General features: G+C 36.5%; 2 protein-coding genes across 4 annotated transcripts in view; both read left to right on the top strand.

The window, feature by feature from the left end:
- Positions 1 to 1183: 1183 nt before the first annotated feature.
- Positions 1184 to 17988, top strand: esyt3 (extended synaptotagmin-like protein 3). Of its 3 annotated transcripts, XM_015053976.1 has the most exons (23): positions 1189 to 1876; positions 3256 to 3297; positions 3419 to 3553; positions 6050 to 6126; positions 6201 to 6270; positions 6346 to 6435; positions 6512 to 6567; positions 6650 to 6770; positions 7979 to 8155; positions 8418 to 8500; positions 9215 to 9263; positions 9514 to 9603; positions 9692 to 9754; positions 9843 to 9902; positions 12275 to 12346; positions 12450 to 12536; positions 13570 to 13719; positions 14449 to 14789; positions 15443 to 15541; positions 15744 to 15875; positions 15960 to 16065; positions 16186 to 16235; positions 17152 to 17988. In XM_015053976.1, the coding sequence occupies exons 1-23, from the start codon at positions 1571 to 1573 to the stop codon at positions 17204 to 17206; spliced, it is 2511 nt and encodes an 836-aa protein (XP_014909462.1). In that variant the 5' UTR covers positions 1189 to 1570; the 3' UTR covers positions 17207 to 17988. The 3 variants fall into 3 exon arrangements, with proteins under 3 accessions (XP_014909461.1, XP_014909462.1, XP_014909463.1); XM_015053975.1 differs by lacking the exon at positions 17152 to 17988 and having other exon boundaries at positions 1184 to 1876; positions 16186 to 16382; XM_015053977.1 differs by lacking the exons at positions 1189 to 1876; positions 3256 to 3297; positions 3419 to 3553; positions 17152 to 17988 and adding an exon at positions 4688 to 5099 and having other exon boundaries at positions 16186 to 16380.
- A 1024-nt stretch (positions 17989 to 19012) lies between these two features.
- The window catches only part of dnah7 (dynein, axonemal, heavy chain 7), an 88274-nt gene continuing 80637 nt past the window's right edge, over positions 19013 to 26649 (top strand). The window contains exons 1-11 of the mRNA XM_015053974.1: positions 19013 to 19161; positions 19354 to 19444; positions 19522 to 19681; positions 20513 to 20585; positions 22032 to 22212; positions 22392 to 22464; positions 23101 to 23226; positions 23484 to 23603; positions 24324 to 24498; positions 24591 to 24770; positions 25880 to 26152. Of these exons, the coding sequence (XP_014909460.1) occupies positions 19090 to 19161; positions 19354 to 19444; positions 19522 to 19681; positions 20513 to 20585; positions 22032 to 22212; positions 22392 to 22464; positions 23101 to 23226; positions 23484 to 23603; positions 24324 to 24498; positions 24591 to 24770; positions 25880 to 26152 (1524 nt within the window). The 5' untranslated portion in view covers positions 19013 to 19089. The remainder of the gene's footprint in view (positions 19162 to 19353; positions 19445 to 19521; positions 19682 to 20512; positions 20586 to 22031; positions 22213 to 22391; positions 22465 to 23100; positions 23227 to 23483; positions 23604 to 24323; positions 24499 to 24590; positions 24771 to 25879; positions 26153 to 26649) is intronic.

The raw sequence follows: 26649 nt of genomic DNA, 5'->3' as shown, positions 1-26649 counted from the left end.
GGTCTGGAAATCTGAGATTCAGCATCAAGTTCAGTTTAAAAGCGCTACTAAAATAATCCTTCTTTGGCTCCACCTACAGGACACGTTTTGGTTTTGTATTTTATTTTGCAACAAATCGTCAAAGAGTCGTGGAAACTCGCGAGGGCGACATAGGAAAAAGCAATAAACCAGTAGATGGCACTAATAACACATTCTCTATTGGGGAGGGTATATTTGGTTGTGTAACTCACTAGGGATTATGATCTGCACAGTGTTCATTGTTCATCCATCCATCCATCCATCCATTTACTGTACACCCTTGTCCTTTGAGGGGCCAGGAGGGATAGTGTTCATTGTATTCTTTGTTATTTTCATTGTAGCATTTATTTGCGGTCATATGTGGGTTTTGGGATGACTAAAGTTTTGATTATTTACATCTTCACAGACAACATTACAATGTTTGAGTTGCGTTGTCAAAATAAATGTATCCTATTTGGATGATATTTTATTCAGAAGATAACTTCCTCAAGTTTGTTTATGTTAAGGTCTTTGATTAGGCATCAGGTCCAGTAGTGCTAAAGGTTTTACAGTTTTCAAAGAAAAACTGTAAAACCTACAGCAATGTTGCTAATATTTACTCAAAGCAGACACTCGTAGCCATGTTTGGATCCATAAATTATTTCTGTAGAGTAAAATATGTACATGAACAGCAGCATTTTGCTTGTGAAAAAACATCAAGCTTGGAAATTTGTCAGTTACTAAACTGCACATTGTGTCCATTGAAGAAGACACCATTGGATTGCATCGTGAAACTGAAAAATTTTGAATAAAACTTAAATCGCAATTTTATAAAAACTGTAGCAGCAAAAAGATTAATAATTTGCAGATAGCCTAAAGCCTTGTGACTCACCTAAACTGTGAGTGGAGTTTCTAGCTTAAAGTAGACAAAAGTACTTAGTTTTCAAAGAATAACACTGCAGAATGTTGACATTTTCCATGCATTTCAATGGAGCAAAAACTGCCACAAAAAACGTAATATTTTAAAAGTATAAAGAGTATTCAAACCAAAGGTCACAGTCATAATGTCCTTAATGAGATGAATGTTTCTGATGGCAGAAATAGCACAAAGTAAGCCAACGTAGGTAGGATAGTTATAAAATAGCCGGAATAATAAAGAGAAACTGGACCAATTATCCTTCTTTGGCGCCACCTGCAGCTCACATTTTGTTATTGCAGAAATCCTTCACTGAATTGTTTCATTTTGCAATAAATCCTCCCAAAGCGCCCACTTACATCCACGTCAACACAGTTTCGTTCCTAGAAACTTTTTATATAACTTCTTAAGTTAATGATCAGTGAAGGTTTGTTGGGTTTTTCATTGTTTTTTAACCGGAATCCGGTTTTTCCAGGTGTGTCGCTCCGCAGGTGTGTCTACACCTTGCTTTTCGTCAGTTAAAAACACGGAAGTTTTGAGGCTGAGGGAGGTTCTCCTGCGGAGTGAGGCAACACTTCATGCTGTCATCCAGTCTCCAGCGCATAAATCTGTCCAGACTCCGAACCTGAACGCTTTCTGAGCGGATCTTTTGGTGAAATGGCATCCGCCGCGCAGACGCAGCCAGGCGGCACGGAGAGCCTGACGCCGTCCGCTGTCAACCACATTTTGATGGAGTTCGTGATTTACTTCGGCCGAGCCGTGGCGGTCTTCTACCCGGTGTACCTGACCGGGTACCTGGGCCTCAGCATCAGCTGGATCCTGCTCTGCATGCTCATGTTCACCTGGTGGCAGAAGAACCGGCGGTGGAAGGACGTCCGGATCGATTCTGCGATCGATTTAGTGGATAACGAGTCGCATATTATCAGCAGCGAGCTGAAGAACACCTTACAGATGGCTTCATGGGTGAGGAGGAATCTAATTTTCATAACTTTAGAGGTTTAGTGTCAGCAGATGGTTTGACTTTCCAAGCTGGGAGCAACATTCCTGACATTCTGCATGTCAGGAATTGGGTTTTTCACTCATTTAATGCACCAATGTAGTAAAGAAAAAACGACACAAGTTCAGGACTCCATGAAAGTTGTTTTTGTTCTTTATTTGCATGAGCAACCATGAGCCTGACCCACGGATTGGTGTTCAGTTTTGTTGCAGGAGTTTTACCTCTGCACATTTAACTGCACCACACCCAGAAACAGTGACTCATGCAACTGGAGAAGAACAAAACTTGTTTCAGTGTCGGAGGAATGTGTGTGTGATCACATCATGGGGTTTATCAGTGGATTGTAGCAAAATGCTTACTGGTTTTAAAGTCAAAACACAGTATCCACCTGCAGAGCACAGTTTGTTTCTGACACATAAGATACAGAGCAGGACTGGAGCCACTGGAAAAACAATTAAATCTGACTTTTTACTCCAAATTCTACAATGTAGAAATTGTACATTGAAGAAAAAAGATAAAAAAAGGAGTACATTTCTGACACCAAGTCAGAAATTCTTAGATTGATATCAGGAATATAATAGAAAACATGAAAATTTCTGAGCTCCATGTTTAGAAATTGCTCAGTCAAAAATTTGCAAGAAAATTTTGAGATTTTTCCAGAAAAAAATATGGAAATTTCTGACTTTTAAACGTTGAAACTCGGATTTCTGACTTTTGAAACTCTGAAATTTCCAAACTTTTTCCAGAAAATTTCTGAGATTAATTAAAACATTTCTGAGGGTTTTTTCCACAAAACTACAATCTTTTGAGATCAGAATTTTTCACTTTTTCGAGAAAATTTCTGAAATTAATCTCAATTTCTGGGCTATTTCGGCAGAATTTTACTCCTTTTTTCTATCTACAGTGGCCGTAACGCACTATTGCAGAATTCAGACTCTTCTTCTCCAAATTCTGACTTTAATTTCAGAGTTTTGACTTTTTGCTGTCCAAATTCAGATTTTTTTTATCCAAATTGGGATTCTTTTTCCTCAGAATCCTTTTTGTCCAAATTCTGACTTTCTAAGAATTTTGACTTTCACTATCTGAGACTAGAAATCAATTTGGAAAAAAATCAGAATTTGTTAGTTTATTTCCAGTGTTGCTGCTTCAAAGAGGCCTTAAAACCACCAAACCAATGTGCTTTAAATATGAATGATTTTTAATTACAGAATGGAAAATTGAATATCTTTTAATTAGTTTACTCACAGATTTATTGTTTAATCCAGCATTACTTCTGCATTAACTGTTTTCCTCCCAGATTTGATCACAAATCACTTTATAACTCTTTTATTTGCTTCGTCTAAAGGTTCACTTCACCGACGTTGAGAAAGTTCAGTGGGTGAACAAGGTACGGTCCTGCTCACAGTAAAGTTATCCTCCGCTGTATTTGTTGGGTTCTTCTGTTGAGCTGGCTGTTGTGGAACCATTGGTTCTGATTGGTTGTGCTTTGGGTTTGGTCATGTGATCAGGTGCTGGAGCAGGCTTGGCCCTTCTTCGGGATGTACATGGAGAAACTTCTGAGAGAAAACATCCAGCAGACGGTCAGGATGTCCAACTCTGCGCTCAAAATGTTCAAGTTTACCAAGATCCACTTCGGACACAAAGTGAGTCTGATTCATAAACAAGTTTAAACTTGACGTAAAAAAGAAAGTACATAAAACTTAACGTAAGAAAAAAGCACATAAAACTCTGATTTTACAGTTTTATGTATAAAACACACTTCAGATTGACTTTGAACTGAATGGCAGCTAACTTAACTACTTTGCACCTGGTAATCACTTCTTTCTCTTTTTCTGCTGAAAGTTTAACTTTAAATCATGTGAAAAGTAGGGCTTTGCAATATTGACTTAAAAGTTTTATCACAAAACTCTGTGGTACTATTGTAATAACAATAACAGTAACAATAACAACTATTATTACTACTTTTTTAGGTAAATGTATGGCTATGCCTGCAAATTCTGACTTTAATACTGCTGTCAGTAAACCGCACATACTAACTGCATTTAATCATATTTTTTATATTTATATACCTACCTTGAATGAACAGTGGAAATTATATCAAAAATTACAATCCTGATAATACTGACATTTTTCATGCATTGTTTATTGAAATTGATCACATTGATAAATACATTTTAAAAAGATATTTATTATAATCGATCCGATAAACGTCCACCCGTATTCTGCAAAAACACAAAATCTTACCAAGTATTTTTGTCTTGTTTCCAGTGCAAATATCTTGGTACACTTGGAATAAGACAAAAACTAACTACAAGTAACTTTTGAGCAAGATAAGAGGGTTTTTTAAGACAATAACTCCTTAATTTTGATGGGAGATTACTTAACTTAAAACATGGAAACAATGTCTTCTTATAAGTGAAATAATCTGCCAACAGAACAAGTAGTTGTATCTCCTTTTTTACTTCAGTAGTAGCACAAAAATGAAAAGAAAAATATACGCCAGTAAAAAATTCATGAAAATGCTGGTTAAAAAACCTATTTTGTTTCTTGTATTTAAATTGTATTGCCTAAAATAAATACAATTTAAATATTACCTTTAGTCTCAAGTTTGAAGCATAAAAAAACATTTTTAAAACAAATATTTTTACATTTTTATTCTTCTTAATAAGCAAGTACATGTTGTATTGGTAAAAATGTATTTTCTTGTACATGTATAGCATGCCAGATTATGTACTAACAATCACATATTAAAAAAAATAAAATAAAAATAAAACGTTACCTTTTAGCAGCCACAAAAGTGGACGTTTCCAGCTGAGTTGTTGCAGCATCGAGGACGCGTTATTGTGAAATGTCAATTCCGTTTTGCAGCGCAGACTCTCAACTATATTTTTTAAATATTTATACTTAACTTATAGTCATGCCATAATTTTGACACTTTTTGTCTCTTTCTTGGCGGCATCTCTTTCCGTCCCTCTCTTTGTCCTCCGTAGCTGCTAATAGCATTTAGCAATCGTCAACGGCTCGTTGGCGGAAGTGAGAGGTTTGTGCAACGCAAATAATGGTCCGACCGGAACACAGCGCGCTAAATGGTAGAAGATAATTTAACGAAGCTTCGACATGGATAATTTGCCTCGAGGAATTTTATCCTCAAGGTTCTTGAGTCATTCGACGAATCATTACAGCATTGGGGTCGGTATTATAGTGTAAGGACGTCTGTACTGTTGTCTGATGATGACGCTCAAGGTTGTCAGTAATGTCCGCCATATTAAAGTAGGTTAGCGTGTTTTAAGCCCCTGACTCTGATGCTGCTACTTTCTCAACAAGTAAAATCAGCTCTGTCCGTCCACTGCTGCGTCTCTAGTCCTGTCTGTTGTTCAGGTGAACAAGGAAGCATTTACTGCTTTTATTTTGTTCAAGAATGAAACAAAGTAGATAAGATTTTCTCATGTTTTTATCACAAACTATCAGAATTTGGAATCTGTGCTGTGTTACTTGAAATATTTTTAGAACCTATGAAAAATATTATTTTATAATTTTTCTACATGTTAAACCCCAGAACTGAAAAAAGGTGTACTTTGTTTTTGATACAGATGCACCGATCCTCATTTCTTACTTCCGATGCTGTTTAGTGTCGGCCGATACCGATCCGGTACAGAAACGCAGTGCTGAATTGACTTAAGGTGTTAAACACAAATATAAAAGTTATGAATTATGCATTTATTTGAGAACTCTGTATCAGTGCAGGACTTTTGGTCAAACATGTAAAAACAACACAATTCTAACTTTAAGTCAAGAATAATTAGGAGTATAACAGCCAATGCTAATTAAATTATAAAAGAAACTGAAACAGACATAAATGATAGGTTGACTACCTTGATCAAACATGTAAAAATAAACTGCAATAAACCTTTCAAATGGTTCAGAAACACCAACTAGGAATTATAAATGTGATGTAGAATAAGATCTGCCCATATGGATCAGGTACATTGCCATTGATAAGAATAGGTTGTTTTTCAATACAGGGACTGATACAGATGTCAATATTGGATTGGTGGATTTCTAGCTTTTAACATGCACACTAAACTTAGCTGGAGATGAATTTGTGCCTCCTGTTTTTGTCTCTTTTTGACGTCGTTCAGCCTCTCAGGATCACTGGGATGAGAGCATACACCCATGAAGTGGATCAGAGGGAAGTGATTCTGGACATGAACATCGAGTCAGTGAAATTAAACTTAATTTAGATTCACAGTGAGCTCTGTAATGTCTAATCAGCTGCGTTTTCCTGCACAGTTACGACAGTGATGTGGACATCGACGCGGATGTGAACGCAGCCATCACAGTTGGCGTTAAAGGACTGAAGGTTGGTGTTCATGTTTCATTTCTGCTTCTCCTGTTTCTGTTGACTGCTGCTGTAAAACTCTCCTGACTCTTCCAGTTCCAAGGAATGCTCAGAGTCATCTTGGAGCCTTTGATTAGTCAGGCGCCGCTGGTGGGAGGAGTCACCTTTTTCTTCATTCGCCGCCCTGTAAGTCCACACACACATATTTATCTGACTAGTAAAGCAGCAGCTGTAAGATCAGAACTCATGTTTTCATCCTCAGACTCTGCAGGTCAACTGGACCGGCATGACCAATTTGTTGGACAGTCCTGCGTTTAGGTCTGACTGATGGAGTCTTCTTATTCACTCACACCTGTTGAGGTTTAGACGTCCTCTTTAATCTGATCTGTCCTCTTTCCAGCTCCCTGTCTGAGGCGGCCATTATGGACATCATTGCGTCCCTCATGGTTTTGCCAAACCGCATGTGCATTCCTCTGATTGACCAACTCAAAGTAGACGAGATGAGATTTCCTCTTCCTAGGGTGTGTATGAGATAAAACCTGAAGAGCGACTGACACTTTAAATCTGTCAAACTCGTCTAGACTCTGAATTTCCTCAAAGGACTGATTATGCCAGAATGTATTGATAAAATCCAATCAGAAACTGATAAAATATTAATAAATGGCTGTATCCTCATTCAATAAGTACCTCTTAATACAAAGTATTGAACATCTCCTCACATTGATCAGTCCCCCCAGGAACACTCAAATAACACATCCTAGATCTGAATGAATGAAATATTCTCATTGAATACTTTGTTCGGTACAAAGTTGAATGTGCTGACAACAAAATCACCCAAAAATCATCAATGGAAATCAAATTTATTAACCAATGGAGGCCTGGATTTGGAGCCACACACAAAATTAAAGTGAAATGTTCCCTTTATTTTTTTGAGCAGTGTATATATATATATATATATATATATATATATATATATATGCAACCAAAATCACTGATTGTGGTGTTAATTTAGAAATATCTGTAGGAAGTTTTGCAATCATTATGCTTATGTATGCAGTAAATGTGACTTTTTCTTACTTGTCTCGTTGATCACTATGGAAGAGAATTGGGGCCACTGAGAAAATAGGAAAAAATACGACTTTGAGAAAAAAGTCAGGATTTTCTGAAAACAATCAGAATTCTGAGAGAAAAAAAATCTGAATTTCAAAGAATAAAATCAGAATTTTAAGGGAAAAAATTAATTCTGAGAAAGAAACTGAATTCTGAGGAAAAAAAATCTGAATTCTTAGATTTCAGATTGAGAAATCTAAATCTGGATTTCAGATTTCTTGGGTCCATAATCTCATAATTATGAACCTGAATTATGAGATTATAAGACTATAATTTAAAATCAAGTATGGCAGTATAGTAGAAGATATACTGCCACCTGCAGGTGGGAGTCAATATCATTTATACCCTATGTTTTTGATAAATTTTGCAATAAACTCACAATTATGCTCTAATGTCAAAAAGTTAAGGGATCTGTTGATTTTGACTAAATTTTCAAGATGGTGAGATCATGAAAAACTGGAGTGTCTGATGTAATTTGGCAGTAAACGGATAAAAACCATTTTAATTTGATTGAGAATTATGTTGAAGGTTCTGCTTCTGTGTTAATCTGAAGTTTGGAGGACAGGAGTTTAATCCAAAAAGTTCTGATGTGAAAGCTCCTGACTGCTGCCCCCTACAGGGCGTGGTCAGGGTCCACGTGTTGGAGGCCAAGGACCTGGTGGCCAAGGACACCTACATGATGGGCATGGTGAAAGGCAAGTCGGACCCGTACGTCACGCTCCGAGTCGGCAACCGACACTTCAAAACCAAAACCATCAAAGAAAGCCTGTCTCCGAAATGGAATGAGGTTTATGAGGTCGGTAGCAAAACGTCTACGCGCTTTGACTCATCTGATGGTTTTTTGAGGTATTATGCCATCATTCCATCTGTACTGAAATGTACACCACTAATTAACATTTTCCTTTTTGTGTGCGCTTTCTTGTGTGCCCATTCTCCTTTGCTCACCTCTACGCCCATTAGGATCTAAAGCTTAATTACAATCACACATTTCTTTCTTGAAAAATTTACTCAACCTTATAGTCTCTGAAATTCTGAACAGAAAAACCTTTTCTTTGCAGTTTGTTGTTCACGAGGCGCCTGGACAGGAGCTGGAGATAGAGCTGTTTGACGAGGACAGAGATAAAGATGATTTTCTGGGAAAGTAAGAGCCAGTCTTACAGAAGTGTGTCTCTGGATACGTTTATAAATGGGGGGCCCAAAGTCGGTCCTGGAGGCCCGGCATCCTGCATGTTTTATTTCTCTCCCTGGTGGTAGTAACAGCCTCCTCAGCAAGTCATTGGTCTTCTTAGGCCTCTAATGAGCCATCATTGGATCCAGGTGTGTTAAACCAGGGAGCGAACTAAAACACGCAGGATGCCGGGCCTCCAGGACCCACTTTGGACACCCCTGGTTTATAACATTAGCATATTTGTAGAAACACCTCCTTGTTCTCAACATGGATATTTTGTGATTAAGATTACAGTAAGACATCTGTTAAATTTTCTTGACCTCAGTGGTGTGGAACAAAAGCGAAGCAGGCGGTTAATGCGACGTGTGTGTTTAAATCCTGGCCCTGATTTAATTTTTGCATGCGTTGCCATGGTTACGTGGCATGTAGGTTTTCATGACTCATGTTGTCATGCCACATAAGAATCTGGTTTTGGCTATGAATAACTATAAAAGCGACCAGAGTTGAACTGTCGACAGAAGTCTTTCCAAGGTTCCTTCTACAGAATTCTGATTAAACCAGGAAGAAGAATCAATATTAGGATTATTGTGGTACAGGAATATGTGTCTTTTGCATTCCTTGTTCATGTGTGGGATTTTATACTTCTGTCATGTTCCAAATAAATAAATAAATATTTCTGTGCTTTAGATATAACCTGGATCTTGGAGAAGTGAAACGGGAGAAAGAAATGGATGAGGTGAGAAAATCCAGAATAGTTAGTACACTGCAAAAATACAAAATCTTACCAAGTATTTTTTGTCTAGCTCCTAAATATTAAAAAATGTTATCAAAAATGAGACATTTGGCATCAATTATGAACTTAAAACAAGCTTATATTTTACTGAAGAGTTATTTGTAGACCAAATATAAAACTTTTTTGCAGTGCAACAATCCAAAGGTTAAATTTTAAACTTTGTTTCTTTTAACCACCGCTCGTGTTGTTGAAGTGGTTTCATCTGGAAGGGGTTAATAGCGGAGAGATTCACCTGAAGCTGCAGTGGCTCGCCCTGAGAACCGAATCCTCTCTGCTGAACGAGGTACGGCAGCCTGGCAGGGACATTTCTGTCAGATTAGGGCTCACTCGGTAACATCAGGGCTGTGAGTAACGTCCCGTCTTTTTCCCAGTCCAACGCCGGCCTGTCCTGCGCGATGCTCGCTGTTTATCTGGACAACGCTTCCAACCTTCCAGTAAGACGCCTGGATCTGATTCTGTTCATCTTCCATTGATTTATGACAATAAGTTGAGTTTTTACAGGGTTTTTTATGTTGTCTGCAGAAAGACCAAAAGGAGTTAACCGTACATCACAAACATGGCAAACACAGCAAAGAGGCACGGGTAAGACCAAAGCTTCATCTCATTCTTCTGTGTGTTTCTGTTGTATGTGTTAGCCAGGACTGGACTTAGGAAAAAAAAAAAAAACATCTTTTGGCGCCCCCCCAGATGTTGACGCCCTGATCAAGTGCCCATGTTAGCCTGAACTAGCCTGAAAAAGGTTTCTGTTCAGTTTAGATCAGAAAACGTAGTATTAATGGTTTGGATTAATGGAAGTTATGAAAATAAATTCATAAAATTAGCAGAATAAAGATGCAGTACTTCCAGAAAAAGTTGTTAAATTATGAGAAAAAAAGTCGTTTTTATGAGATAAAAGATTTAATAGAGTTATTAAGATCTGACAGAAATAACTCAATAAACTCAGTCGTTTGAGTTTTGCTACTGATTATAATTTAATGCTGATGTGTTCAAAGATAAAGTATTTCCTTATTTGTAAAATTGACACGAAAGTGTAACTTCATAAAATGCTCAACATTCCTCATTTAAATTTTTATATATTGTTGTAGAAGTTTTCATAAAATTACTAATTCTTTATCTTACTATTGATGTTTTTTTCTTGTAATTGGAGTTTATCCTTGTATAATTTCGACTTTATACTCATTATATTTTGATTAGTTGTTTTTATGACTTTTTTCTTGTATTATGATTTTTGTTTGCAACTCCTTGTAATATTATGACTTTTCTCATAGTATTCTGACTTTAAAGTATACATTTTGTCGTACCACTTTATTCCTGTATTATTTTCACTTTTTTTTCTCATATTATTACAACTTTTTCTCATATTATGACTTTTTTTGTCTTACAATTTTATTCTTGTAATATGATGACTTTTTTTATCATTTTTTTCAGAGTTCTTTTTATACATTTTTAACATGCTAGTTTATTCTTGTAATATTTTGACTGTTCTAATTAACTTCTTTTTGTTAACCTGGCCTCAGTCGTTGTTAGGAACTCTGATTTAAAGGTGAAGTAAATATTTTTGGGATTGTAGGGAATATTTGCCGTTTTATTTTTATTAGCAGACTCCAAAATATTTGAAGTCTGAATATTCTTTACAAACTGCTGAAAACACTCTTTACATAGTTTGTATCAAACACGACTGAAAATGCTGCTGGCTTTCTCTTGTTTTTACCTGTGTTGCCATGGTTACGCTCCACCTCATAATGAAGTGAGCCTTGGTCACGCAGGTTGAAGGAGTGCCTCACTTCTCAGTGAATTATCTGAAAACTTTCCAGTATTTTGTGCCAGAGGTCGTGGGGTCAACCCTTCGAAGCGGGATTTGACCTCGGCGTTGTGATCTTTGGCCCAGCGGCTCGGCCAGATCAGATAGTGTCTGCGTTAGTCCTGCTGCGCACAGCTGGTTTTTCCTGTTTGCTTGGTATTTAATCAGCTGATCTGAAGGGAGTTCAGTCTATTTTTAGCTGTTTTCTGGGTGGAAACAGCTACAAAAAAATCTATTATTCTGTAGAGTTACAAGATTGAAGATTTCTTTTGTATATTCCATTTTTCCATTTCATTTTATACAATACTCAGAAAGTATTTGTTTTTGTTAGAAAAATTGTATTTTTACTGTACTGTACTTCTTACTTTTGCTTCAGCGAATGAAAACAAACATGCTTTAACCAAGAATTCACCAGACAAAGATGCACACCTGCAGTTTTTGTTGAAGTTTACTAACTTTGTATATTCCATTTTTCCATTTCGCCTGACAGCTCCTGTAAATGCTGTCAGGCGTTTTTTACGCATTTTCTGTTCGTGCCTCAGGTTTTCACTGATCTCATAAAATGCTGTAATATGAAACTGTTTTTAAAAGTAATTCTTTATTTTTTACGTTCTGCACAAAGAACGTGAACGTCAAAAAATTTCTTTTTTGAAGAAAATTTTAAAAAAATTCTTTAAAATTTTTTTAAAGGAATTTTTTTTTATTTTCTAATCAAGTTATTTGTATAAATTATTTTCATTTTGACCTTTTAAAATGCCAACATTTTTCACATAGCTTTATATTTTAGTCCATCTGATGATGTAATTATTAAATTGATCAGTTACTCTTACCTGAGTAACTTCTGATAACTTTTGATCCACTGCAGTAACTTTGGTGAATGAAGAATGAAGAAAAAAACATTTTCACCAGACGCACACCTGCAGTTTTTATTGGTCCATAAGCTTTGTAGCACCTGCAGTAGCCGCTGAGCGCCCTCTGCTGGACAAAGCAGGGACTTCAAACATAATAATTGTTTTGATTTTTCTGGAATGTTAAAAATGAAATTTAACCGGCAGCAGCGTTCCAGAGGGATGATCTTTGGAGTAAATGCCTGGCGTTGGGAGGCGTGGCTGCGCTGGGGAATTTACCGACTTCTTGTCTGGTTTGTTTTCAGCTCACCAAGAAGAATGTGGGCCCCAACTCCTACGTGGAATTTACTCTTGATAAGGATGTTCAGAAGAGCAAAGTAGGAATCTGCACACATTTTCTAGTTAACTTACCTACTTATCAATGTTTTATGTTGGCTGTTTGTGTTTAATTGTTTTCCAACCTGCCATTGTGTTTTACAGGTTGCATATGCGAGTAAAAACCCAGTGTGGGAGCAGGGCTTCAACTTCTTTGTTCAGAACGTAAAAACTCAGGAGCTCACACTTCAGGTCAGTCAGGAAACACCCAGAGCTGCTGGCATGCTGGGGAAATTTACTTACCTGCAGAGTTCTGCTGTTTTTGTTTGTTTTGTCCCACTTAAATATTTGAGATCATCAAACACAAATTAAATAAATATAAAAAATCGGTTTTATTAAGAGGAAAAGGTTACATTAGCTTATTAAGGCCATTGTAGATAGGGGGAGAAAAAGAGTAAATTTCCACCAAAAAATCTCAGAAATTCTTTAGGAAAAAATAGGAAAAAACACAGAATTTTAGACTTCTGTGTTTCAGAAGTCTAAAATTTTCAACTTTTGAAACACACAAGATTTTCAAGTTTTTTTTTGCCTTTAAAATTTCTGAAGTCAAACTCAAGATTTCAAAGGTTTTTTTCTAATATATTTTCCACTTTTTAAACTCAGAAAATTTCCTAAAGTCAAAAAATTTTAGACTTTTAAAACTTTGAAAATTTCTGAAAGCTGAAAATTTCCGACTTTTGAAATTGATATTTCTGATATCAATCTCAAAATTTCTGTTTTTTTTAAATATATATATATAAAACATTTTCAACTTTTCAAATTCTGAAAATTTCCAGAAGTCAAAAATTTTCAAATGTTGAAACTCGTAAATTTCTGGGGGGTTTTCCTCTGAAATTTCAGACATTAACCTAAAAACGAGTTTTGTTGTTTTTTGTCAGAAAAAGTTCAGCTTTTCAAACTTCAAAATTTCTATGTTATTTTCTAGAAATTGTCTGAGCTTATCTCAAAATTTCAGAGTTCTATGGTGGAAATTTACTCCCTTTATGCTAAAACGGCCCTAAGACAACTTCCATACAAATCTGACACCTGAGCAACAAGCAACGCTGCTTCTCTCGGCCCACATGGGGTTAATTATGCTTCATAAAACGGACTCATTTGCCAAAGCAGTTCAAGGCCAGTGTAGCATCTCAATGCTGAGCATATAGGAAAATGATCAGTTTATCGAAAAGATCAACCAATTTAATTTAACTTATTAATTGATAACTTGCATTCCTGCTTGGTTTAGGTCAAAGACCACGAGAAGAAATCTGTCCTCGGTTCTCTCAACATTCCCATTCTTCGCCTCTTCAACATCTCCTCCATGTGTCTGGACCAGAACTTCCCGCTGGAGCGCTCCGGACCCGACAGCCAGATCAAACTGAAGGTCACTCTCAGAGTGAGTTTTTTCTGTTTTTTCCAGAAATGTATTTTTCTAGCAATTTTCTACTTTTGACACTCAGATATTTCTGATTTTTAATCTAAAAAAAAAATCTGATTTTGTTTTAGCAAATGTTTGACTTTTCAAACTCAGAAATGTAAAAACAATTATAGAAAACTGCTGAGATTAAACTCAAAATTAATTTTCTTAGAGGAAATTTTTGACATTTCAATATCAGGAAGTTCCTTTTTTTTCTAGAAAAAAAAAATTCTGAAATTTTTTTTGGCAAATTTTAGACTTTTCGAAATCAAAATTTCAGTTTTGTTTGTTTTTCTTTGGAATTGCTTTACTTTTTGAAGTCATAAATTTCCAAAAAATTATAAGAACATTTCTTAGATTAATCTCTAAATGCCTGAGCTTTTTTCTAGCACAATTTTGACTTAAAAAAAAAAATTCAAAATTAATTAATTAATTTTTTTTTCTACCAACAATGTGTACTGTCATAATTAAATTTTGAAATAGGAGGAGAAATTAACATCATCTCAAGAACATAGATTAAATACACCCTCAGTCTTTGCAAAAGAAACAGTATTATAGGACAGTGATGTATGTTTTTCTGTAATAAAGAGATAAATCTTCGTCTGAGGCGCCTGTGACTCGATCCATCTGGGACAGATCCAAAATCAACTGTTGAAAAACCAGAATGTTAAAATGCAAAAACTAATAAAGATGTTTAACTGATCACAGATTCTTACTGAGGAACGGCCACCGCCTAAAATCCCCGTCAGTTCTCCATCAAACGTCAAACAGCAGAACCGGCAGGTGAAAGCAGGAGGAAACGCCGCCGCCGCCACACCGGTTCCCTCCAGCGGCGCGCCTGTGGCTTCCTCTCCGGGTCTGCCGGGAGTCCCGCTGGACGGGACGAACAAGGCAGCTTCACCTCAGCCGCGGCGCAACTCCTTCCTGGCTTCTGAAACCAGCAAACCCTCCAACCTAAACATGCGTCGGTACGATTCCCACAGCCTGCTGTCGGAGAACTCCATCGCCTCGTCGCGCTTCGACCTCACAGACGGAGCGTCCTTTCCACAGTGAGTGGAGACGTTTTTCTCCTTCTGAAACCTGTAATGCCGGCCGGGTTCCGACCTGGTACTGGCCTGGTACCGGCCTGGTACCGGCTGGGTACGGTGGTATGACAGCACATTAGATAGGAAAAAGTTACATTTCTGCCAAAAAACAGAGACTTTGAGATGAAATTTCCTAGAAAAAACAAGGAGATTTCTGAGTTTGAAAAGTCAAAAATGTTCACATTTTGGAAATTTCCAAAAGTCAGACATTTTTAAAGATTTTTCTCAAAAATTTCAGACTTTTTTAGCAACTTTGAGATGTATGAAATTCAGAAATTTCAAATTTTTTAAATTTATTTATTTATTCTTTTTTTATTATTATTATTTTAATCTCAGACATTTTTCATTTTTGGAAATTTTTTGAGTTTCAACAGACCGAAGCTCCAAATGTCAAAATTACAAAAAGTCCAAAATTATTGACTTTTTGATTTTCTAGAAAAAAAACATGGAAAATTCTGAGATTGATTTAAATATTTCTGAACTTTTCTCAGCAAATTTTCAAACTCAAAAAACTTGTTTTTCCTAGAAAATTTGAGAGATTTTGGCAGAAGTTTCCTTTCCTCTTAATGTAGGAAGCTGTGAAAACGTAACTTTTTGTTGTGTTTTAACCCTTGCAGGGCCATCAGGGACCATCAGGGCTCGTTTGGGGAGATCAACCTGACTGTTCGCTACGCTACCATGAGGAACAAACTCATGGTCCTGGTTCATGCCTGCAGGTTTGTTACAGAATTCATCCTTTTATGATTCTCCAGCATCAACATCATTTATTGGTATTATTGACCTTTTGCACCTGATCACGTTGAGGCGCCATGACGGATGTCGGAACAGAGCGACATCCATTGCTTGTTTTGACATCCGTCTTAGGTAGAGAGTCGATACAAACCCTCAGGATTTGAAAACTGAAATGTTTCCCTGCAGAAACCTGTTTCCCTGCAGCGACAGCGGCACGGACTCCTACGTCCGCATATATCTCCTCCCAGACAACTCCTGGAGACACCGCAAGAAGACGCACGTCAAGAGGAAGACAGTCAGGCCTATTTTTGAAGAAAAGTAAGACAACTCAGTCATCCTGTGAAGCACAGATTAATGATCTGAAACAGAAAATCATGAAGTTTCTCCTTTTTTTTAATATAGGTTTGAGTTTGACGTGTCGCTGGAAGACGCTCAAACCAGGCAGTTGGACGTGTCTGTCAAAAATAACAAGATGTTCCTAAAAAGGGAGAGAACAGACATTGGAATGGTACTTTGGATTTGGTTTACAAATAATTAATTCATAACCTAATGGCTTAAAATTTGGCACATCTTTCTTTGATTTTGCATTTTGAAACACTGGAGTTTAATATTCTGCTGTTTTCAACAGTTGATGTTGGATCTCTCACAGATCGATCTAGTCAAAGGCGCCTCGGACTGGTATGGAGCAAAATTCATCTCTTTTTGTTGCTCACATGTTGCATCAACAGAAAAACATACAATATTGTCATATAATGTAGCTTCTATTGCAAAATTTATCGTAAAACTGAAATTAGGAGGTTAATTTCTCCTTCTGTTACCGGTTTTGGATTACAACCAGGGTCATTGCAAATAGAAAAAAATTAAGAAAAGTGTATTTAAATAAAATCAATTTCCACCAGTAAACTCAGAAATATTTTAGGAAAAACTTGGAAATTTCAGTTTCAAAAGTAAAAAATTTAGCTAGAAAATTTTCTGAAATTTTGAGACTAATCTCAAATTTTCCTAGTAAAAAACTGAGTTTAAAAAGTTAATGGAAAAACATCAGAAATTTTTAGATTGATCTCAGAAATTATCTAGAAAAAATTGTAAATTTCTGAGTTGGAAATTTTCAAGTTATTTTCTAGAGTAATTCTGAGATTAATCTCACTTTCTGAGATTTTTCTAGCAAATGTTTGACTCTTCAAACTCAGTTTTTTTTTCTAGAAACGTTCTGAGATTAATCTTAAAATTTCAGATTTTTACTTTTTGCAATTTTTCAACATTTGGAGGTCAGAAATTTCTAACAGTTTTTCTAAAAATTTTAGATTAATCTCAAAAGGTGTTTTGCTGAAATGTACTCCTTACTCTTTAGTTTTCTTGGTAAACAAAGATATAATAAGGTACAACTAACTTGAACCTGGATGAAAATATCTTACAATATTACAATATTGCTGAAATCAATAATATATTACAATTTTAGATTTAATTCCCATAATTTTATAACATTCTCCCTCTGCTGTGCCCTGATTGATGGTTTGGTTGCTCTACTGAAACCTGCTTGTAGAATAAATCTATTTTGGTCCATAATGACATTTTATTTTTCTGTCTTTTTAAGGTTTGAACTTACAATACCTGGACTGTCGAGATCGACGAGGCAGAGTCACTTTTAGAGGAAGTGACTCTTTTCCAGCAGCTTCTAAAACTCTTATTTTGAAACTCTGTTGAGGTGACGTTGTCTCTTCCCTGAATGTTGCGGCGCCAAGCGAATGTGCAAATATTTTGTTCTGTATTATGAGCAGCTTGGGCTGTAATGATAAAGCTATTTGTATCATTTTATTGAAAATATATTTAAAAAATGCTGATTCATTCCATAGAGGCCAAAACAATTTGTTTTTTCACTTCATCTGTGCTGGAGTTGGAAATAATCCAAATGAGAAACAACTTAAAAATGAGAATCATTTTAAATTGAGGAAATTTCAAAATATTTGCTGAATTTTAGAAAGTGTCTATGCAGTCAGGTCGTTTTTCTGAAGTTTTGGGTAGAAAACTGAGAGCGAATCACAGGAGGAGCCGAGAGCTTTTAATGTTTTAGGAAGTTTTTAAACATGTTCGCTTTTTCTCTAAAGTTTTTCCACAAACCGCATTTCTTGTTGAATAATTTCTGTCATCCAAGTGTTTCACTTTAACACATTTTTACATTATAAAGTTCCAAAATTGAATTTTATTTAAACAGTCACATTTATTGGTTGAAAACGTCAGCTTTGAGGCTAACAACTGACTCATAATAAATACCATAAATCATTTTAGGATTTCTCTGAGAAATTTATGCACTAATTTCTTTTAAAGTTTTCTGTTATTTTTAAGTTACAAAGGAGAATTGTTTCCAAGTTTGTTGAAGTAAAAATGAATTTTGTTTTCAGATATTTATTAAAAATAAACCTATTCAAACAGACACACTGTGGTATTATTTGTTTTTACTGTGAAATTATGACTCTTCATGTTAAAGTTCATGAAATAATTTTTTTTTTACATTTTTAAAATATGAGTGATATTTTTACTACGAGGTTGAATGAGGCTGATAGATGAAACATTTCCACTAAAAACAAACTCCTGCTGAAAAAACATTCAGAAATTTGACATTAACCTCCAGAAAATATATGAAAAACACTTTTCAAAACAAAAAAGAAAAGTTGAATATTTGCAAGGAAAAACAGATTTTGTGATTAATTTAAATTCCACATTTTTTTCTTGCAAATGTTTAGCTTTAGAAACTTCCACATTTTTCTCAAACTTCTGACAATCATTTCACCAAAAAATAACAGAAAATTTGAGATTAATCTCAAGAAATGTTCTAGAGAAAGTGTAGTTGAAAGTCAGAACATTTACAGGAGTAAAAAATGTTCAACTTTTGAGACTTTTTTTTCATTTAGAACATTTTCAAATTTAATCTCAAATTTTCTGTTTTTGGGTGGATTTTTTCCCCCCCACAATACGTGTTGTCCTGTACAGTCTCTTTGTGTTGTACTCTTTTTATACATACAGGCCCACAAAAATTGAAAATATTTATGTCAGTAACTCCATCACCTATTAAAAAACTTACAATGAATGAAAACAGGATATTTAAAATTAGAATATTAAAACAGACCAATAAAAACGTATTTTTAAAAACAGAAGTGTTTTTTATTGCATTCGCTAAATAACAGAACGGAAACGATCAATGTAAATATGGGGGCAATGTAAACAGGAACGTTTGAAGTTGAGTCAAGTTTCTCTTACGTCGTTGTTTTAATGCAATCAGGCACCTTTTGGCTTCATAATTTATCTTAAATCGACCCAGTTGGTTCCGATAGAAATGAGGTTCCGTTTTATTTGTTTTTTATTTTGTAAAGAAGTACAGAAAAGGTTTTAAAAAGCCGTTTATCAGTGGGAGAAATGCATCTGTGCTCATAAATCTCAGTCCCCGCTGCGCTCAGGTGTTTCCGCGTCGCCTAGCAACCGCCCTGGCAACGGAATAAATGTTTCTGTTGATCGCAGAAAGTTTTTAACTTAAACAATGAGTTTAAAAAGGAAGAAACCTGATTTTGCAGATAACCCAGATGTTTATGTACATGCTCCAGATGTACAAGTAAGTGGGAGAAAACTGAATTATTAAGAAAATGCTTTTTTTTTTTTTTTCCCCAAGTTCATGCGATTCTGACGCTAAACAAGCAGTTTGACGTTATTTTTATGTCCCAATATTACATATCTTTGCTATGTTTTTGTAATTTGCTGTATTAATTTAAAACAGAAAAGTTATTCACTAATATTCGTTGCTTAGTCCGGCAGCCAGGAGCCGTGGATTGAAGCAAAGCCTTCATTTTCCCTGTTTGAAGGCACGAATGAAACGACCGAAGCAGCACCTCCGGAAGGTAAATAAAATATAATTATAATTTCTGTAGCTTCGTATGAGATTGTTGGTGCATTTAGCTATACTGTTTGGCTGCAGGAGATGGAGCTGACAGCAGACCCAGCGGAACCACCAGCAAAGCTTTAATTGGGCTTTACCACAAACCTTTACCGATGAGGCTGCGCAGCTCCAGGGCGAACCGGGCGGATCAGAGGGAACAGGACCGGAAACTGACAGAAAGTGTCGTGGAAACTTTGGGGTGAGCTTTCATCAGGCTCCCATAAAAAGATCTCCCATTACTTCTACTCCATACTACGGAGGAGGATTATAACGAATAAGAATATTTTTATTATGATGGATAATGTAATGGTGAAATTTTTCTAAGATTTCTGATTTTTATTTCAAAATTCTATGTTTTCTTTCAGGATTTTCACTTTTTCTCAGAATTTAATTTTTCTGTCTTGGATCTCAAATTTATTTTTCTCTGAATGTATTTTTCTCAGAATTTTGATTTTTTTTTTCCTCAGAATTCTAACTTTAATATCAGAATTAATTTTTTTCCCCAGAATTCCACATTTAATTTTAGAATTAGTATTTTACTCTCAGAGTTATTATTTCTCAGAATTTTGACTTTTTTCCTCTAGATTCCAACTTTAATCTCTGATTCCTTTTTCTCTGATTTTTTGGGGAAATTTTGACGTTTTCCTCAGAATTCAGACTTTAATCTCAGAATTCTAATTCTGTCAAAATCCAAATAAATTTCCAAATATTCTTGGGTGTATGTCAGTTAAGTAGTTAGCAAATGAAACTTATTACCCAGCTATTCCTTCCTTCTTATAGGGTTTGTAAATCTGCACTTTATACAAAACTGAAAGCCCCAAATCCATTTGGTAGATTTTTGTTTAAAGAGTGTGTTTGCTTGATGGTGCAGAAACAATTTAAGCAATTCTAAATCTGAGGGAAAAAAAGTAAAATTAAATTTTTTCGGTGGCACTAATCCTCTTCCATTGCATTTCTAGTATATAACAAGTTAATAACACCTCCAGTTTGTTAAATATGCCAATAATTAAATCATGTTGTCTGATTTCAGCCAGCGGGTTGCTGAGGGCGGCTCCACAGAAACTGGATCCTTCAGATTTACAGACGATGCCAAACGTGAATTGGTAAAAAATAAATAAAATAAAAAAATAAATAATATATATATATATATATATATATATATATATATATATATATATATATATATATATATATATACACACAGTATTTTCCTCAATATAATGCGCACCACATTATAAGGCGCATAGAATAGACTCTACAGTAGAGGCTGGAGTTACGCTATGCATCCACTAGATGGAGCTGCACTAACGGGAATGCCAACAAAACAGTCCGACTCCGGTCGGCGAGAAGAGCCTTCCGCGACTGGGCCAGGGCGTGGCCGGACGATGGTCACCCTTCTCTGTTCACGCAGAACGTGGTGCTAAATGACCTGCAGACGACCTGATTCTAGATAGGTCAGTCAAACTTTATTAACAAATCAGCGTTCTGACAACTATCCCAGCATGCACCGCGCGCTTCTTCTTCTTCTACGGGCGAAAATGTAGTCGGCGGCTGCTTACCGTAGTTGCTAGACCTGTTGTGGCTCAAAATTGGTCCATATATAAGGCGCACCAGCTTATAAGGCGCACTGTCGGCTTTTGAGGAAATTGAAGGTTTTTAGGTGCTCCTTATAGTGCGGAAAATACAGTACACACACACACACACACACACACACACACACACACATATATATATATATATATATATACACACACACACACACACACACTGATATATCCTATATCAGTGTACCTGCTCTGCTTGTGCCATCAGCGGAAAAAATACCGAAGCTAACATCTGCAGTTTTCCTTATCTCTGCTCTTCAGCCAATCAGCATGAAGGAAAGTGCTTCTCCTGGACTGGCTGATTTATAAACATCAGCCAATAGTGTGTCAAGGAGCATTGTCATTAAAGCTGCTTACTTTGGATATAACAAATTTTCTGGACGATAAATTGTCCCAGATAAATAATGATGTTGTTTTGAGACCATTTTCAGGCAGAATAATGGAGAGAAGAAATAAATCGATAAAAACGTGTTAATTTAACTGGCAGATTATTTCAGTTAATAATCTGCCAGTTAAATTCCCTTGTTTCATTAATAACAAGGGAAAGATATCTTTCCCTTGTTATTAATGAAATAATCTACCAAAGCTTTTTTGTAAATATTAAGGAGTTACTTATTTAAAATAGTCCTTATATTTTGCTGAAAAGTTACTTAAGTCAGTTTTGTCTTCTTTCATTTGCACTAGAAACCAGACCAAAAGAGGTCAGATTTTGTGTTTTTGCACTGTAATTGAGACCAACTGCATCTGTTTTTGTCTTCCAATTTCTGATATAAATCATCGAAATGAAAATTATTAAGCTTGTTTTAATCTATCATACGATTTATTGAATTATTGCGACAGGTTTAGATATTTTTTGGGTTATTTTTATTCTCAATGAACAAACATCTAAACTAACTCTTCCTAAGCTCACTGTGTGCTCCTGAACGCTGCGTTGTGTCCTGCCAGATGTTTAACTACTATATCCAGAGGGGCATTGGCCTGGTGAACCTGGCACGTCTGCAGGACTCCTGGATGGACAACATCCATGCGCTGATCCCCTCCAAGCTGAGGCGCCTGAGCACATCGCTGGAGGAGCTGGATGACGAGACCAAGGCAGAATATCTGCAGAGCATCAGGGCTGCAATCCGTATGAACCCAATTATTTCCAGAAATAATGTAAATGAATGACAGGGGTTCGTTGATCCTCTCAGATTCATATGGATGAATCTGGATGAATGGCTGAATGTGTTTTGATTATAGTCCATTAAGAAAAATCATGATTTTGTTTTTAAGTAATGATTTAATGTCTGCTGTGTTTGACTGCAGTAACCAAAACCCTCCAGGATCAGAGTGGAAAGGAGGCGGGAGCCGAGGAGGAGCTGCCATCTCACAGACTGGAGTCAGTCCCTTCAACCTCCTAAGATGCTAATCAGATATTTAGTTTGTATCTAAATACTGAGCAAGAAAGTGAAATATTTAGCTTGGATTATGTTGTGGAAAGTGAGGAAAAACTGTTTCAAGACCCAAAGAACCAGAGAAAGAATATATTCTTAATCAGTGTTTATTCGAATCTCTGCTCACTGATGGCAGTCAGGAGAAAGAGCCTTGAGCAGAACAGCTTACAGTTTTGTAGGGAGAGTTTCATTCCTGTCACATAGTTTGATAATCTACTTGGTTACAGAACAGATAGTCACCACACGTATCTTCTTTCACTAGGGGAGTCAAGCACGTCATAAGAATGCATAGAAGAAACAATTTAATAATTTTATTGGCCCGAGAAGTAGCTCCAGAAGATATTCTCATGAGCACGTGTGTCACACAAGAATCATAATACTGTTATGATCTGATTTAGTTAATAATCATAGTAAGCTTAAAATTTTCCACTACACTTACAAAATGCTACATAGCTTGACCTTGACTGCTTTCCGTTGCATTCAAACAACAAGAATAAACTGAAAACATTAGAAATGTGGTGATATTTGCATGAAAGTAAACGTATTTTCTCGACCGTCCCTCTGATGTCGTTCCCTGTCAGGATGAAAGTCGTGCCGAAGCCGTGGAATCGATCGTTTATCCAGGCGAGGAAGAAGATCAGCCTAAACCTTCACTGCGTCACCCGCCCTTTGCTGCAAGTGGTGCTTCTGTGGTACGACTTGTACAAGTAGGTACAGCAGAAGCAAACAGGATGCAGATATCCATGTAATGTCTCCTCACACAGTTATCTATGTGAGTTTCAAACTCTAAACAGTGGTGTTTTTGTCTAAATGAACCGCAGTTTTCTTAAAAAGTAACACAAAATCTAGCAGGTTTTGTGGTGGAGGCGGTGGCCCTCAGCATGCCACTGCCTCCACCGATCATGGCGGCTCTGGTGCAGCAGACTCTGTGTAATCGGCCTTTTCTTCACCAATCTGCTTTCAGAGACATCCGACTGATAGACGTGGCAGCGATCTGCTTCAATAAGAAGTTCATGGAGCTCTCTGAGTTTCAGCAGGTTGTTGCTAAACACATTGAGTTCTCCAAAAATTTCCTCCTGGAAAAGTAAGCAAGACTGACACAAAGTTAGATAATAACTCATCCATCAGCAGTGAAATAAATCATTTCAAACATAAGGAAGAACGCAGCAGAGCTCCATGTTTACCCCGTATGTGGCCCCATCCGGCCCGCCATGGATTCTCATGCGGCTCTTTAGGTCGCTTTGTGCTTAACTGTGATTTTATTTTTCACCTGCATACTGCCAACTGTTTATAAGTTCATCTAGCTTATAAACAGTGTAAGTACTTTGCCAAATTACATCAATCAGCCCCTTCACTTTTTCACAGAAATTTCCAAGGTTTTTCTAGAAAATTTCTGAGATTCTGCTTTTGCTTACAAATTTTTGACTTTTCAGATTCTTTGAGATTAATCTCAGAAATTTTCCAAAAGAAAAACTTGAACATTTCTGTGTTTGAAAGGTTTTAAATTTGCAAAAAGAATTAGACATTTTTAGAATAATCTCAGAAAGTTTCTATGAAAAAACCTTGGGAATTTCAGTTTTCAGAGTTTCAAACATCGAACATTTTTGACATTTGAAACTCAGAAAAAGTTTAAATTAAAATGTGTTTGTTTTTGTGGAAAATTAAATTTTTCTTGCAAATTTTTGAGTTTTTGAGAGTAATCAGTAATTTAAAAAAAACGTAAATTTCTGAGTTTGAACGTTTGCATGTTTGATGCACAATTTTAAATGATTAACATGTATTTTTTTATTTGATTTTTTTCTAGTTGGCTTTCTGATGTGCACAAGACTTTCTGTGTGCAAAATCTGCTGGTTTCTCTGAGCAAGAAAGGAAAACTCGAGTCTTTCTTAAACTCTGCAGCATCTCTGATGACGCTGCATCTGCAGAAACTGACGCTCAACTCATTGAGCGACTACACAAAACTCATTTCTATAAACATGGTACAATTTAACTTTTTATCTTTAGATTCTTTAATCTAAAGAATAAATGAAGCTGGTGAATTTAGTTTTAATTCCTGCCGTCTGTCACTCAGCATTCAGATAGAGCCAGAGGCACGTCAGGCTTTATTCTGCATCTGGTCTTGGAAGACACTGAAATCAAGTTTGAGCCGGACTTCGAGACGTACGAGGAGGCGTTCATCAGCGTGTTTGAGCTCATGCTCAATTCCACCAGCGATATTCCACGGGTCGAATCCACCCTGTTCCCCGAATGGGTAAGAATAAAACCACGAAGCCGGGTCAGTAAAACCTGATATGGTAGTTAGTTTTTACATACTGGAGCTGGATGATATAAGCATTTCATTATAGATAATTATTCATTTTATATTTATTTATTTATTTTTCATTTTTCATAGACAATTCCGACAAAAAAAAGACAAATTGATGAACAATATTTAAATTCTTCCAGAGAATGTATACAGAGTTTGTTTGTTTTTTTTAGTTTCTCCAACATGTAAAGTGATTTCTATTTTAGAAAATATTTTATTTATTTCTGTTTTAAATATCCAAAGTACCTCCAAACTGGTGGTGGGACCTTTCCCATTTTATCTGCTGTTTTTACCCCCATCCCGTTGTTTTTTTAAAATATATTTTTAAGAAGTTATAAGGCACAGTTAAAAAACATAAAACTGCTGCTGTGCAAGTTATGCAACAGGTTGTTGCTAGGCAACCAAAGAGTGAGTGAATGAGTTGATTCCACCAGCTTAGCTAGCCGGGAGAGGTTTAGCAGCTAAAGCCTGTCCTGTACCTACATCCCCCAGAATGCCGTGCGGTTCTGGATCGGAGTTCAGTGAAATTACTAAATATTCTATCAGATTTATTATCTATTGATCTACATAGTTCTCATGTGTCTTTGCACTTCTGTGAACTTTGTAACTGACAGCCATCTTGGCAAGCAGTTGCTATGGAGTTGCTATGACAACAATAAAGCCACAAGCCTAGAATTAGCCTTGTTCCCATCTAACTTATAAACAGTGTAAGTACATTTCAATTTGATCACATTTTTTATAGTATTACACCTCTGTAATACTAAGATGAATATCAGTGATATTTTCTGTAGTACTTAATACTAAACTAGCAAAAATGAGCTTAGCTAATGTCGCTTTTATCTACTTGCTAAGACGGACATGTAGCCCAGGTGTTGTTACATGTACTTCCTCTGCAGTCACCAGAACCTTGTTACTCACACAAACAGTTCATACATCATATTGATCATGTGTCTAGCGTTATATATGTGATTGATTTATTGTCCAGTCCTACCTATTGATGTCAGGGGACAGTTTGAGTCTAGCCTGAGTTCTTCCCTAATTTCACCTTCTTTCAGGAAGAATCCAATGTTGGGAAAACCTTGAGACCCATCATCCTTCCAGAGATCATCGAGGCCCAGCAGGAGGAAGTACGCCGGGCGTTCTGGGCTGAGACGGAAAGCCCCAAAGAGCACGTCCACCTGTTCGACAAGTACGCCATGCTGGTGTCCAAGGAGGCGGAGGAGAAGGTCCAGAATTTCCTCAGTCAGCCAAAATCCTTCCAGGAAATCAAGGAGGAGGCCATCTACTACCAGGAGCTTGCTGATGAGATTCAGTACACATCATCTAAAGTAAGACCTGGAACATGAGCCGCCTTTTACTCAGTACATCACTGGCATCAGTCGTCCTGTTTGCAGCAAGTCAAAGTTTATCTACTGTGTCTTTTTAAAAATTGTCAATTGAGTTAGGTGAATATCTACTCAGTGATGGCACTTCTCACCTTTGGCATCCCCAAACACACTTGGCTTCCCCAAAGGATGCCAAAGCGGATTAAACGATGCACCTGTTTGTTCTGCTTTAATTCTACAAAGTCCAGTTTGTTTTAGGAGGTGTGAATGCTAATTGGACCAAAAACACAAACTCTAGTCCACCTATAAACCTTGGTATTGGCTTGGCTGAAATTAACTGTGGTGCGTTTCAAATGCATATGTGAACGGCAAGCGGACCAGAGACCGCTCCAAAAGCACGAGGTGGACTACAGCACAGGGCATTCTGGGTAAATACAACCAAAACAAATGCATTAGACCAGTGTTAGAGGTTAGTGTTAGAGGGCGAAATGGCTCGGGGG

Source organism: Poecilia latipinna, unplaced genomic scaffold (assembly GCF_001443285.1).
Source record: "Poecilia latipinna isolate Pla-1442-1.1 unplaced genomic scaffold, P_latipinna-1.0 Scaffold1221, whole genome shotgun sequence".
NCBI classification, from domain to species: domain Eukaryota; kingdom Metazoa; phylum Chordata; class Actinopteri; order Cyprinodontiformes; family Poeciliidae; genus Poecilia; species Poecilia latipinna.
This window is presented reverse-complemented; position numbering and strand designations above follow the sequence as displayed.